Below are 13,352 nucleotides of genomic sequence, written 5' to 3'. Positions count from 1 at the left end.
CTAGCTGAAAGCGACTTCGGCGACTGCGGGCGACCCTGAGAGAATGTGAACGTGGTTTGATATGTGGGGTCTGGACTATTCATGCAATGCGAGGTGAGGCAAGTCGAGTCAATGCAGATTCGGGATATGGAATCAAATTCGAGGAGATATTCTGATTGGATCGGGGGTCGAGATAGTGGATTTATAAGCCAACGGAGAGAGTCTTTGGTGTGGAGATGACATTTGCCTTAGCAGAAGGATTAGAAGCTGCTGGATGACTTTGACAGCTGACCAGGTTATTTTTTCTGCTCAGTTTCCCTTATCAATCAGTAGCATCAACTGACGTTACTAAGCCGAATTATACCGCGGCTAAGGCAGTGTACCAAGATGGGTACATGATGGTTAAATGATATCCTTAATTGATTCCTCATGACAACCAGGAACATGGCTTGAGTTAAAAAAAGATGAATAAACAAGGGATCCATGACGTTATTAGTCGATCTAACTGTATCAAACGCTCTATCGTCCTTCCTCTGCGCCAACACTACCATCTCGTTTTCCAAATCTAGCTCCCAATGATCCAATATCTCTCTTGAAGAACTTGCCAAAGTTCCGCAAGTTCTCATTGATTGTTGCCTTTTCTAATCCTGTCTGTGCCACGGTGCTCGTACTGCCCTGGATATCTCTTGCTGCGCTGAGGAGCTTTTCGCCCAGAGATCCGGCCTCAAACCTAGGACTGACTGCTGATGCCACTGTCGGATTCATGGTTGACAGGGCAGCGGTGTTACCCAAGCTCATGGTTGTCATGAGAGGTGTTAGTAATGGCGAGCTAGCAACCAGCTTGTCATTAGTTGTGCTATCCCGGTGAATACCAAAGAGCTCTATCAGATGGCCGTGGTCCGCTTTTCGAACTCCCTTCAGATCCAATATCTTCTTGAAGTTGGTATCTGAGCGATCTCCGATATGGATCAGATACGCCTGCACCAAGCCCTCTGGCGGCGAGGGTCGCACTTGAAGTGTCTTGAGCAATGGATCAAGTCGGTTCATGCAATGCTGAACTCTTCGCACAAAGCTCGATGGAGGAGCCTCGTGTCCTGAGAATGATGCATGGTGCATGATCAACTTCTCAAAGGCCTTGGTGAGAACATACTTGTCGAGCAACATCTACAAACCCACTATTAGACATGAACCTGACTCGAGCGAATGGATCAAACTTACCTGCTCGGCACCGACTTCGGATATCGGTCGGCATTGGATAATGCTATTAATATACCCTGTCGCCAGATGCTCCACCAAATTGTCACAAAAGGCCCTGGCGTACTGTTGCTTCGAGATGATACCCAAAATCTCAGCAGCTTTCCCATCAGCATGCTTTACAAGCTCGCCTACGTATGAGCTCTGATCGCCAACACTCTCCATGGTGCTCCAATTAGTATTCTTCATCTCACGCCAGACACCTTCACAGTCGAGCTCGACAGCGCGAACGAGAGCCAGAACAGATGCACTCGCTACACCAAGGAAGGCATCTGACTGTGATGAAAGATCAACTTTGGACACGAGCTCACCGTCGATTCTCTTCTTGATGCTCTCCTCCAGCTGATTTGTGTTTATGTGCCAAAAGTCGGCTGTGTTCAACACCAGCACCACGTCCTGGAGTGGAGGACCTTGAGGGCCACCAGACTGCAATATATGCAGCAGGACTTGCTGGGCGTATTCATCCAGATACTTGGCCAGTATTTTAGCTAGATCGAGAAGACGTTCGCTGGTAGATAATTTTGCGCATTGCGACAGCGTGAGTTTGTAAAAGTGAAATAGCTCAATCGCTGAGGCAATGACAGCCTGTGGTGAGAACTCATCATCAGGTGGTATAAGTGGTTGGCTGCGATACTTGGGTATCATCGTTGCCAGTTGCTTATCTTGCGATTCAACCCATAAGCTCAGGTAGGGCTCGAATGCAACTGAAATCATGCCATGGAAGCTGTGTGCCCGATCTTCGACGGAGCTGAGTGTGTCGATACTGGCTCTTGAGGTAGTTGCGAAACGCTTTTCAAGACTCTGCTCAAAGTCCAATGTCTCCTGCAGACAACTCAATAGTAGATTGACATCAATCCTGTTGCCGTCCGTACGTCGCATGCTGCGCTCCAGAATACCCTTGAAGTCATCGCGAGTACCGTCGCAGAACGCCGCTGCCAGTGTCTCATTGGCCCTCCAATGCGGTGGGAAGATCATCGAGTGCTCGTCATCATGTGTCTTCATCATTCGTTTGAACCAAGCATATCGCCGTCCGATGTTGTCCAAGCTACCGGCTTCATCGTTGCCTCGGAAGACCTGTCGGTACTCTCGCAGCTCAGTATTGACGTACCAGTTCATGAGACGAGCCTTGGCGGAATCTCCAAGAGCGTCCATGACAAGGCAGGCTTCAACAAGCATACCCCTTCGCAAGCCGACTTCTCCCTTGGCGAATGCCATCTCAAAGTCCTCGCAGACCTGCTCCAGAAGCTCGCGCTGCAGCTCAGCCACACCCCTGCTCAGCGTCGCGATCTGTTCGATACTACGATAGCTGTTGAAGTGTTTCATGAGCTGTAAAACAGCCTGCAAGAGACCTGCGCACTCTCTGTACTGGCGCGTTTTGGCCAAGCCTCGGAGCTGCTCATAAGCCGTTGTCAGCATCTGTAGCCGCTTGAGCGCTGTCATGCTTAGCGTTAGGTTGCGCTTCGTCCCATCGAGTCTCTTGATATCGGCCGTCATCGATGTGATATTCTGTTCCGTCTCGATCGCACGTGAGCGCACCGTTTCGATCTTTCGAAACAGCTGGGCAAGCTCGGCTTGCGCTGATTGCATGCGCTCGAGGCTTGAGTCGGAGCCATAGGCCTGGGTGGTTTCGAGCGTGGCTATATCGTTCGAAAGAGCATTTTGGTGATTCTGGAGCGATTTTGAGACCTCGCTTATAGATGATATCGCCGATGGATGCGAAAACAGGAGGTTGAGGTGATCTATCGCATTGTAGTCGACTATAGAGGGATGGGGGGTTAGCAACAAAGGGATAAAGGTAAGCTCCAGCTTCACCACCTACTCACCAGCGTCTAGGGCTGAAGGTTCTGTATAGTTGCCATTCATTATGACGGCAGTTCATCCATTGATTATCCGGAATACCCCCAAGATGATTCAATCAATGGTGGACGTTGTTGTTCGCAATGAACATGAGCATGAGGAAGCTCCTTGCACGTGTCAAGTGCCATGATGGCTAAAAGCGGGCCATCCCGGATAAGCTGGGCTGGGCTACTACTACGTGGCTGAACTTCCCCTGAGCTGAGCCTCCATCAACATTGAAGCATGCACGCATGCCCTTTCCTTTAAAGATAACTATACAACTCGGCGAGAATGTTTATATTCAAAAAAGTACAACGGTTGAGGTGTGATTATCAACGATGTGAATAATCATGATAAAATCTTGCTATCCACTACAATGCCAACATGCCGCTTCGCTTCGCTTCGCTACATAATATTCTAGAACGCTGCACTGCTTTACGCAGCATCTCATGCTATTATATACCCCTCTACTCATCTACAGGCCTGTCATTTTCCAAACTTTCCTTCTCTTTCGCGGCAGGCTCTTTCGTCTTCTTCTTCATCGAGAAGCGCCACGTTCCCATGCGACCCTCCTTAGGGGCGTCCTTGGACTTGAAGCTGCCTTGACCCAACGAAGGGCTGCTAGCCATACTGTCGTAGCTGCGGCCAAGCTGAGATATGTCCTCGTCAAGCTCGTCGGCATCGCCAATACTAGGTCGATGCTCTGATGACATGTTCTTCTCGGAAAATGTGCTGCTGCCGGGCCCCTTTTTAAACAAGACAGAGTCCTTACTCAGCCTGGAAGACAGTGTGCTAAACTTGCTGGAGCTTCCCTTCCTAAACAGCTTCTTGACCACACTGCTATCGGCATCTTTGTGGCTCGCAGCGTTGTTGTCCGTCGTCGAATTCGAGGCTGTCATGCCCAAATCCAAAGACTCATGAGATTCCGATATCGAGTTCTGCGTGTGAACAGAATAAGCGTCGCGAGACATTCGTGGACTTGATGGCGAGTCATCAAGGTTTGGTGGCACTTCGACGGTGGGTGTCAAAGCTTCTATGCCCTTAGTACGGCCCTCTTTGGATTTACCACGCTTTTCTTTACCCTTCGATCCTTTGTCGGGGCTAGCGTCTCTATCTCTGCGACCAAAGAAAGATGGTGTCCTAAACGTGGGTGCCGCTGGGTTGAGATTTCGATTCATTGATGCTCGGTGACTAGGCGGACGTGATCCGATGACACCAATCTGACTAGGTGATGTCTGAGGGTCGAGCAAGTCACGATCGTCGAGGATCTCATCATTGGCTGTTGCAAGAGTCGTCTCAAGCACGGTCGGGGCGGCACCAAGTGAAGGACGGCGAGATGGGTTTCTGGAAGACCAGCGCCCTTCGTTCGGCGACCAGACTCGGTTCTTGGCTAGCATAGAGAAATCACCCGGCATGTTCCAGATTGAGCCACTGTCAGTCGAGGGTCGAGGAAGGTCCGTGGAAGCAATTGACGCAGGCCGAGAGTCGGGAGAATCGTTGTCTCCTGTAAGAGCGCCAGCACTGCTGGCAAACGGGTTCAGTCTCCGAGCAGAAAATGGCCTGGAAGTAGGACCCATGCTCGACCGGCTGGGTTCTCCCGAGTGCCTATTCATCCATGAGAAACTTATCCTACGCTTGCTGCCTGGCATGTCATGATCATCAGTGCTTCGTGGGAACGATTGGCTCTGACCCGCCTTAAGGCTGCCAATCGCAGGTCCTTCAACATCCGCCGGTTTTGCTCCCCTGCGTTGGAAATTAGACAACAAGCTAGATAGTCGGTGACTCGATTGAAGGGGCGCTTGCTGTGGGGATGAGTTGATGTTCAGGGATTGCGAGTCCATGTCGTTGTACTGAGGGAAAGGCAAGTTGTGAGACGAGCCATGAGGACTGGAGAACATGTTGAGAGAGCGTCCATCTGACGATAATGGCGATTGCGGGTTATCCTCCTCTGCAGCTGTGACAGATTCTGGCAAGTACTGGTTTGGAAGATGCTCTTCAGCATCCTCAAAAGTTTCGTCAAAGATGCCTGAAGGAAGAAGAGAATGGGCAGTAGGACTAAGAGGTCCCGCGTTAGCCCTGAAGTCGGCCTCTGACTGGTGATCATCAGCGTTGTCGGCCGCGTTGTGGTCCATAAACAATATTTGACTAAATCCAGCACGGCTGAAACCAGAGAAAGAGTCGTCAGGTGGTCCAAACTGGTTGGGCGGCGGTGACAGGTTGAGATGGGAAAGAGAGTCGAAGTTCCCGCTGTCTCTGGGGTCCTGAGCTGTTGCAGGCTCAAACTCTGCGGCAGTAGGGTCTGGTTGGTTGCTGTAGTACAGTCCCATATTGTGGTGCTCCTCCCTAAGATACCGAATCTGCGAATCCAGGTTATGGAGTTTCTTGGTTTCCGCTACCAGCTGGCTGTGCAACTCCTTTCTCCTGGCGTCCCACTCCTTCCGCACGACAACATCGTTCTCCTTCCACTGCTCATCGTCCGCACCAGGAAGCTCTTCGCGGGTAGCCTTGAGGTCCTGGAGTTGTTTTCCCTTCTCCCGGAGCTCAGCTTCAAGTTCGGCACATTTCTCCTGTAGCTTCGCGTTGAAATCATCAAGTTCCTGGCCGTCATTGTCTCTCTTTTCTTTCAGCTCCTTCTTCTGAGCCTCGAAGCCATCTCGCTCCTTCTTCATCCTCTCAATGTCATTCTCGAGCTTAGAAGCAGTATCACGGACTTTGGACTTCTTATTTTCCTTGTCCTTTAGCTGCTGCTCCTTCTTCGTTCGCTCTTTCTCCGCAGCACGCATCTGCTCCATAGTGGTCCTAACACTCGCCTTCAGCTGCGCAGTCTGCTCCTCTTTCTCCTTCAAAGCCTGTCTCTTGGCTTCCTTCTCCTGTTTAAGCTCTTCTTCCTGCTGTTGGAGTTCGGCTTCTTCTTTGGCATACTGGGCAAGGATTTCGTCAACTTCTTTCCTGGTGGACTCGAATCGTCGGTTCAGTTCGTCGAGTGACAGTTCTGGACCGTCCACAGGTGGAAGTTTGATCTGAGGTTGATCCATGCTAGCAACGGACGGTGAGTGTCGTCGGTTGACCGTATTTCGTCGCTGGCTCGGAGCAGTGGCGCTCACATCAGACGTAGACGCGTTGTTACCATCCAGCACAGGGGCCGCCTCGACGGTTGGTACCGGAGACTTCTTTTGCGAATCGGATTCGTCATCTTCGTCGCCAATCTTGGGGTGGGGATGGTCGTTGTTTGCAAAACTGGTAGGCAAGCGTGAGTTACCCAGCTGAGGTCTACCATCTTTTCCAAAAGTTCGAAGGCGTAGGACCTTGCTTCCAGCCTGGAAGTTGTTCGGGCCGACAGCAACAACCCTGATATTGTAAAAATGATCTGGCTTCAAGCCTGTCACAGTAATTGCGACTTCATTTCCAGGTGAATCACCAACTATATGCCAACCGTATTAGTTAAGTTCTGGAATTTCACCCTATTCGAGTTCGATGTATATCTCGACAGTAAGACCAACCATGAACGCCATTCACTTGGATAGTATATTTTTGCACCGGCCGATTACTGGTAGGGCGAGTCCAGCTCAGGGTAGCAGCATCGGATCGGATGCCAGCAAGAGATACATCAGGAGGTTCGGGCACGTCGACGCCGAGAATGTTGATTAGGTCGGGAACGGGTTTCCATAATGTCTGCCACGAGCGATGCAGTAGCCTGAAGCAAAGGGGGCCAATGGTCAGCGTGATGCAAAACAGAGGGGTCGGGTTGTCGAATTTGACAAGAGGGGCAAACTCACCAAACGACAGCACCAAGTGTCAAGACCATCTTGAAATGATGGATCAGAAGAACATGGATGCGGAAATCAAGCAATGCTTCGATCGTGGCGGGAGAAAAGTATTCGATCAGGCGACGAGTATCGACAAGGACGGTAAGACTGCAGAGGAATGCGTAGAGCAAGGCCTTCTGGTAGCTGGCGCGAGGGCTATAAATCCACCAGAAGCCAAGTACACTGAGGATGAGAGTAGTCAAGACGGGTAACTCCCATGACATGTTCTCAGCTCAGCGCGATCTCAGTCTTGAAGATGTTGAAGACCGAGCCAAGCGTCCAAGAATCGTCCAAATCCAGATCCAAGTTCACGTCCAAGTCCAAGTCCAGGTTGTCGTGTGGGAAATGGATCCTCGAGGCAGATGCCGATGCCAGCAGTGGGTGAAAAATAGGCGGGCATGGGCATGGGCTGCTTGGTTTGGTTTGGGTCGGAGCGAGTCTAGTCTGATCATTGGAGAGAGGAAAGAGAGACCAGCGTGGTCATCGGCTCGGGGTCCCTTTCGGGTCCAGTGGAGATTTGGTTGCAGCGTGCAAATTCTCAGCCACAGGGCTGCTGTTTCTGCGGAGATTACAGTGCTGCCATGAATGATACACCGTGCTTTCACCTGTCGCGTGGCCAGCCAAGCGACTAACAATTTGCAGTTCACACGCCATGTTACGCTCTTGGGCCATCTAATATGAACAAAATGACGGGTATCACTGTTTTCTATGCACTGTATTTGATAACCGTTTGCTGCCGCCTGTTTCCTCATTACGATCGTTTTAAGGTCCACAGGCAGGTCTACCTATGGATGATGTCTTTACGATGGATGCCGCGTCTAGGACGATGACTGGTTTGGTAGCAGTTAATGTTTACAAAAGCTTTCCTAACAGCAATTGGAATGTGTTCGCGATCAAGCCTCATCGCTAGCGTAGCGAATCGCTACCGCAAAACGTCACTAATGATGCTTGCGGCAGAACGTCCACTCATCAAGACAGAAGACGCAATATGGCTGACTTTTTCAACGGCTCTTTGCGTACTGTACAGTACCATCTGGACGGCAACTTCATTGGGCGCAAATAAGGTTTCTGCCGTTTCTCATCTCGCAGATAAACGCGTGAAGGCGTCGAGATGGCCGATAGGCGAATTCCACAAGCTTGGGACATATCAACACGCACACAAGACTTGCCATGAATAATTCATTGGATCAGAATCGATATCGAGTGTTGCACATCCGCACTCAAAGGCGGCGAGATTCAGAGGACAAAGATAAAACCCAAGTTGAGAAACTGAGTATCTGGACATGATACCCCAGTTCAGCTTCAAGCTGGTGACACCAACGACCAGCTCGACAGCCTTAACAGCAAGTGCCGGAGATCGCCTCAAATTCAGCTTTCAGGGTTTTTCCTCAGTTGGTGTCTAGTGCCCGAGCTTTCCAGACCTCATGGAGCCTTCTCCGAAGGCAGAAGGGTTTGTCCAATTTGGTTGTCACCCCTGTTCAAATTCAACGGACCGATATCGACTCTAGGCATCTCTAACGGAAGCAAGCATGTGAATTCGTCTGCACCGAGTATTTTACATAAGTTGAACGTCAATTGGTTTCACACTCTCCTCAGATCTTGTTTGACTAGGTATCCGTGTCATCCTACTCTTAAGCTGCCTCGATTCAAGAAACTTGTAGTCCACTGTGCTGAGCGTTAGTAGCTTTTAGGTTACGAAGACGAGCTTGGTCAATCAATGACATCAATATCGCCAAGACAAAGATATATCGATTATCATATGCAGTGTTCTTGGCTGACAACTTGCAGTTGAGAAGCGAGTGCGAAAATTACGAGCATTAAGGATTGTGGCCGAAGATGAAATCAAAATGGGAAAGGAAAGAGGACTGTACTGAATACTTGGAAGCTATCGGAGGCTTTTGTTCTGAAGCATGTGTTGAGCCGCGGCTCATTCTTTATGCAGGTCACCAATCTCCACTGATTCTCATGGAGTGATTACTGGCATTCGAGACCTACTGCATCACATAGGGATAAAAACACAAGATGGTATGCAGGTCTTATTCCCATGCGAACTCCTAGCGAGAAGCATGATTAGAAGGTTATGTTGTGTTTCAATGCTCTTTACTGCATGATTGAGCATCTGAATAGGGTAAGTAACTTAAATGCTGGGTGGTTGACAATGAAACTTCAGCCACTATTCTAACTACCTATGAGTATCCGTATTCTGTATGCATATGTTTATTATCAAGAAGGGTCCGATTACTACGAAATTTTGATTATTCCCTTCCCCTTAATTAACCAGAGGGTCAAATATAGAATAACCATAATCCTTCCCCTGTCTATGGGTCCTGTCAACAACCTCGGCTGATCCCGAGCGGTCAAGTTGTGTAAGTTAGTATCAGCATATGATAGAAAAGTGAGAAAATAATGACCCAAAAGAGTCTTCGAGGTTCTCTCCAATTGAGATCGTATAACCAACAACGAGATCGCTTATCTGGCAGACGATGACTACAGCCAAGTGTGACTCGACGGAGCAAAGGTGCCGAGATATAAATGACTGGCAGTCATGTGCGGTCAGATTCTTTGTACCAAGCATGGATTTACTCAGGATGAGCATGGGTAGGTGAATATACATAGTAGACTAGACAGTAGTACTGGCTACATATGCATATCAATTGTTGAACAAATCCATCAAAAATATCCCGGTAACTCTGCAGCCTATCGAATATTGTCCAATTATCAGCAACTAACAGCCTAAGAATACATAGTCCTACAGTAGAACCAACCCCTTCTAGTGACGCGTTCAACTATAGAAACTTCCATCTAACCATCAATCAGGTTTATAGACCAAGAACTACCTAAAGAACCGAATGATTCAAAGTCTCAACTCGGCAAACTTGGCCGCATGAGCCGTTCATGTGATAGATTCTGCTGGGGCATCCATCATGATTCTGGCGGATGTCTAGACCCCTGCGAGCTGGGGTAGTGTCTTTGTACCGGGTACTACGGCAGGGCATGTTGGGTGGAACGCCCCTCAACGTCTGTACAGGTACAGGTACTGTATCCATAGGGTCTTCTGTAACAATGGCTTCGTCATTCTTAGGTAGCCCGATGTTAGAGCTTATGGGATTCTTTGTTTCTATGCTGTGTCACCACTCTTCATAGTCGCCTCAGCATCGCATTTTTGTTTCGCACGTTTACATTGTCACCAAACATCCTTTGTTCTTGTCTGAAAGAATCTTTTTTCTTTTTTTTCCAGCCTACTAAAACTTCTCCAACTCTATAGTGACGTCTTCACCTGATCTAAGAGACTGGGCGACTGGGGTAAGAAGAAAAAAAGAACCTGGGCCCGCTCAACCAGCAAGTATAGGTAGCAGGTACTCGGTACCTCCATCCACTGGCTCGACCGTCCTGCTCCCCCAACAATCCGCATTCCATTCCGCTTTCTTTTCTAATATCAGACAGACATTTTAGAATTTCTCTTACATACCTTTCACTTGCCCTACGTTTTACTCCCACTCTCTGATATCAGATAAACTTCTCTAGGGCCCTGGGCTCTCGCTCTTTGCTACTGCATCCTTCTCTTCTTGGAAGCTCGTCAGCTTAAACAGAGTCCCTACGGATCGTCATCCAACCTCCCCGCGACAGCCGCCTCTACTTCTTCAACTTGCGATTAATATCGACAAGAGATACTATACGACCTCCTCTGCCGCGAGAGGCAAGATGCAATACGTGCGAGGTCTCAGCGAGTCTGTGTCGACAGCATGGAATTCAATCAACCCCGCGACCCTTAGTGGTGCTATTGATGTCATTGTCGTCGAGCACGAAGATGGCTCTTTAGTCTGCTCTCCGTTCCACGTACGATTCGGAAAGTTTTCGCTCCTGCGACCTTCGGACAAAAAGGTCGAATTCAAGGTCAATGGCGTTAAGCAGAGCTATTCCATGAAGCTCGGTGAGGGCGGCGAGGCCTTCTTCGTTTTCGAGACCACAGACAGGATTCCACAGTCACTACAGACATCACCTCTTGTTTCGCCCGCTTCTAGCCCTGCGAGCAGTCCACCACTCAATGCCGAGCAGTCTGTTGCCGGTTTGCAAGAGCCCGAAGCATTCGAGCTGGACGCTTCCGAGGCGAGGCCTCAGCGACCGCCCCCTTCGGTTCTATATGAGAAAGGGAATGACAATGGTACGTGCAAGCGGCAAGCTTGCAAGAACCTATGCTGATACTAAAGCAGGCTTGATCACACCCCTTTCAACCTCACCCGAACTACCCAGCGCTCGTCCCGTGTCTGGCGACTGGTCTTCAACAAAAATACCCCGACCACACAGCGAGGACATCCTCCGACCGAGCGCCCGAAGCCAAGGCCTGGATGGCAATAGCTCTGCCGACGACGAGGAACATGTTGCTTCTGAGAGGTCTTCTAGTCCTCCACCTCTATCTACCGGAGAAGCGCTTCAGCGTGCCAGAGCTTTGTCTAAGGGACTGTCTGCTGCAAGCATCCCCACCAAGGTTACCGACACTGGTGATCTGATGTTGGATATGACCGGTTTCAAGGGCAATGAAGAGGATATACTTCGCGCTGAGATTCTGGCTCGACAGATTCTTTCAGAAGAGTTGGATGGAAATTATGACATCGGCGCGCTCTTCGGATTCGACGAGCAAGGAAACCTGTGGATTTACAGCAGCGAGGAGGCGAAACAGGCTGCCATGAACAAGACCATCGAGGCTTCTTTGCAGTCGCATCGTCGCTCCACTGCCGCCGATGCTATTTCGGACCCTGGATATCAAAGTGACAGCAGTGATGCGACCGCTTCGCCCATTCCCCTTCATCGACGTACCGAGTCCGATGCTGGTCCGATGGACTTGCAAACTCCTCCTCGCACACCACCAGGATCTTCAGGCCACGCAGGCGATCCTAACAGAAACTATGCGAAAACCTTGCGGCTGACTAGTCAGCAGCTCAAGGATCTGAAGCTGAAGCCTGGCGCGAACTCGATGGCCTTCACTGTAAACAGGGCTACCTGCAAAGCCAACATGTATCTTTGGAGGCATGAGACACCCGTCGTCATTTCCGATATCGATGGCACTATTACCAAGTCAGATGCTCTTGGCCATGTCCTGAACATGATCGGCCGTGACTGGACACACTCCGGTGTTGCCAAGCTTTACAGCGACATTTCCGCCAACGGTTATAACATCATGTATCTTACTAGTCGATCCGTCGGACAGTCTGATACAACAAGAGCCTACCTGGCTGGTATTGTGCAAGATGGCTACAGAATGCCTCCAGGCCCAACTATTCTTTCGCCAGACCGAACGATGGCTGCTCTGAGACGAGAAGTTTATCTTCGGAAGCCACATATTTTCAAGATGGCTACTCTCAGAGATATCAGAAATCTTTACGGCCCAGACCGTACCCCATTCTACGCTGGTTATGGAAACCGATTGACGGATCAAATTTCTTACCGAACCGTTGACGTGCCCAGAAACCGCATCTTCACCATCAACTCCAATTCCGAAGTGTCTTTGGATCTCTTGACTCTCAACAAGCTCAAGATGAGCTACGTGAATATCAACGAGGTCGTTGATCACTACTTCCCTCCTGTAAGCACGCTGGTAAAAGGTGGCGGCGAGGAGTATACGGATTTCACGTACTGGAGAGATGACCCTCTCGCCATGGCCGACTTCTCGGCGAGCGAGAGTGATGATGAGGACGACGACAACGGTCCTGAAGGACCCACCAGCGAATATGGTGACGACGAAGAGGAGTATGACGATGAAGAAGATGCCGAAATGGACGAGGACGTGGATGAGATTGGCGAAGGTCTTGCTGACAGCTATATCTCCCGTGCATCTATGGACGAATTCGCCGAAGCATCAAGTGTATTGGGTGGCAGCATCGATGAGGAGAAACTGAAAGCGTCTATGGCACGCGATCTGCAGGAAGCTTACGATGAGGATGACGAAGACGAAATCTACGAAGATGGCGAAGAAGGCCATGTGGATGGTGAGGGTGCCTCCAATCCTACCCCTCTTGGAAACAAGAAGGCGGCCGATCTAAAGGAGGACATCCTCGCCCAGCACATCACAGGGGTTGGTCATCTCTCCCAAGAGAAATGAAGTGAATTCAAGGAAAGCTAAGTACTACGAGCAGGCCACCGAGGCTGTTGCCGTTGCCCCCGAAAAACAGTAACGCGTGACGGGTCTATGGTGTTTTTCTTTCTGGCAGGTTGTTCGATATGATTTTCATAGACAGCGATGTTGATTAAGAAGTGCGGACAGTGTAGTTGGAAATTGGGAGAAGAAGGAGGTGGAGAAGGATTTTCTTGCATATCAGGGCATAGCGTGGCGTTATTATTTTGTTTCACTCACTTGTATTCAAGACATGCTGTACAGACAAAAGCTTAGGTTGTTTGACAGGCTAAAATTATTACTTGAGATGGTCTTTCTTTTTTGAACTATTACGGCATTCTAAATCGTTTCCACATTGCACGTCTATT

General features: G+C 49.6%; 3 protein-coding genes across 3 annotated transcripts; 1 reads left to right on the top strand and 2 right to left on the bottom strand.

The window, feature by feature from the left end:
* Positions 1–498: 498 nt before the first annotated feature.
* On the bottom strand, positions 499–3,096 carry FIESC28_02191 (uncharacterized protein; the record flags this gene model as incomplete). The annotated part of the gene is made up of 3 exons (XM_031156341.1): positions 499–1,143; positions 1,198–2,990; positions 3,057–3,096. The coding sequence occupies 3 exons, from the start codon at positions 3,094–3,096 to the stop codon at positions 499–501; spliced, it is 2,478 nt and encodes an 825-aa protein (XP_031019512.1).
* A 440-nt stretch (positions 3,097–3,536) lies between these two features.
* Positions 3,537–7,099, bottom strand: FIESC28_02190 (uncharacterized protein; the record flags this gene model as incomplete). Its single annotated transcript, XM_031156340.1, has 3 exons — positions 3,537–6,490; positions 6,570–6,763; positions 6,846–7,099. 3 exons carry the CDS (start codon positions 7,097–7,099, stop codon positions 3,537–3,539), a joined length of 3,402 nt encoding a protein of 1,133 aa, XP_031019511.1.
* A 3,478-nt stretch (positions 7,100–10,577) lies between these two features.
* FIESC28_02189 (uncharacterized protein) lies at positions 10,578–13,045 on the top strand (the record flags this gene model as incomplete). Its single annotated transcript, XM_031156339.1, has 3 exons — positions 10,578–11,037; positions 11,087–12,945; positions 13,007–13,045. The coding sequence occupies 3 exons, from the start codon at positions 10,578–10,580 to the stop codon at positions 13,043–13,045; spliced, it is 2,358 nt and encodes a 785-aa protein (XP_031019510.1).
* Between the last annotated feature and the right edge of the window lie 307 nt (positions 13,046–13,352).

Source organism: Fusarium coffeatum (assembly GCF_003316985.1).
Source record: "Fusarium coffeatum strain FIESC_28 chromosome Unknown BRIP53273_contig_49, whole genome shotgun sequence".
In the NCBI taxonomy this organism is placed as follows: domain Eukaryota; kingdom Fungi; phylum Ascomycota; class Sordariomycetes; order Hypocreales; family Nectriaceae; genus Fusarium; species Fusarium coffeatum.
This window is presented reverse-complemented; position numbering and strand designations above follow the sequence as displayed.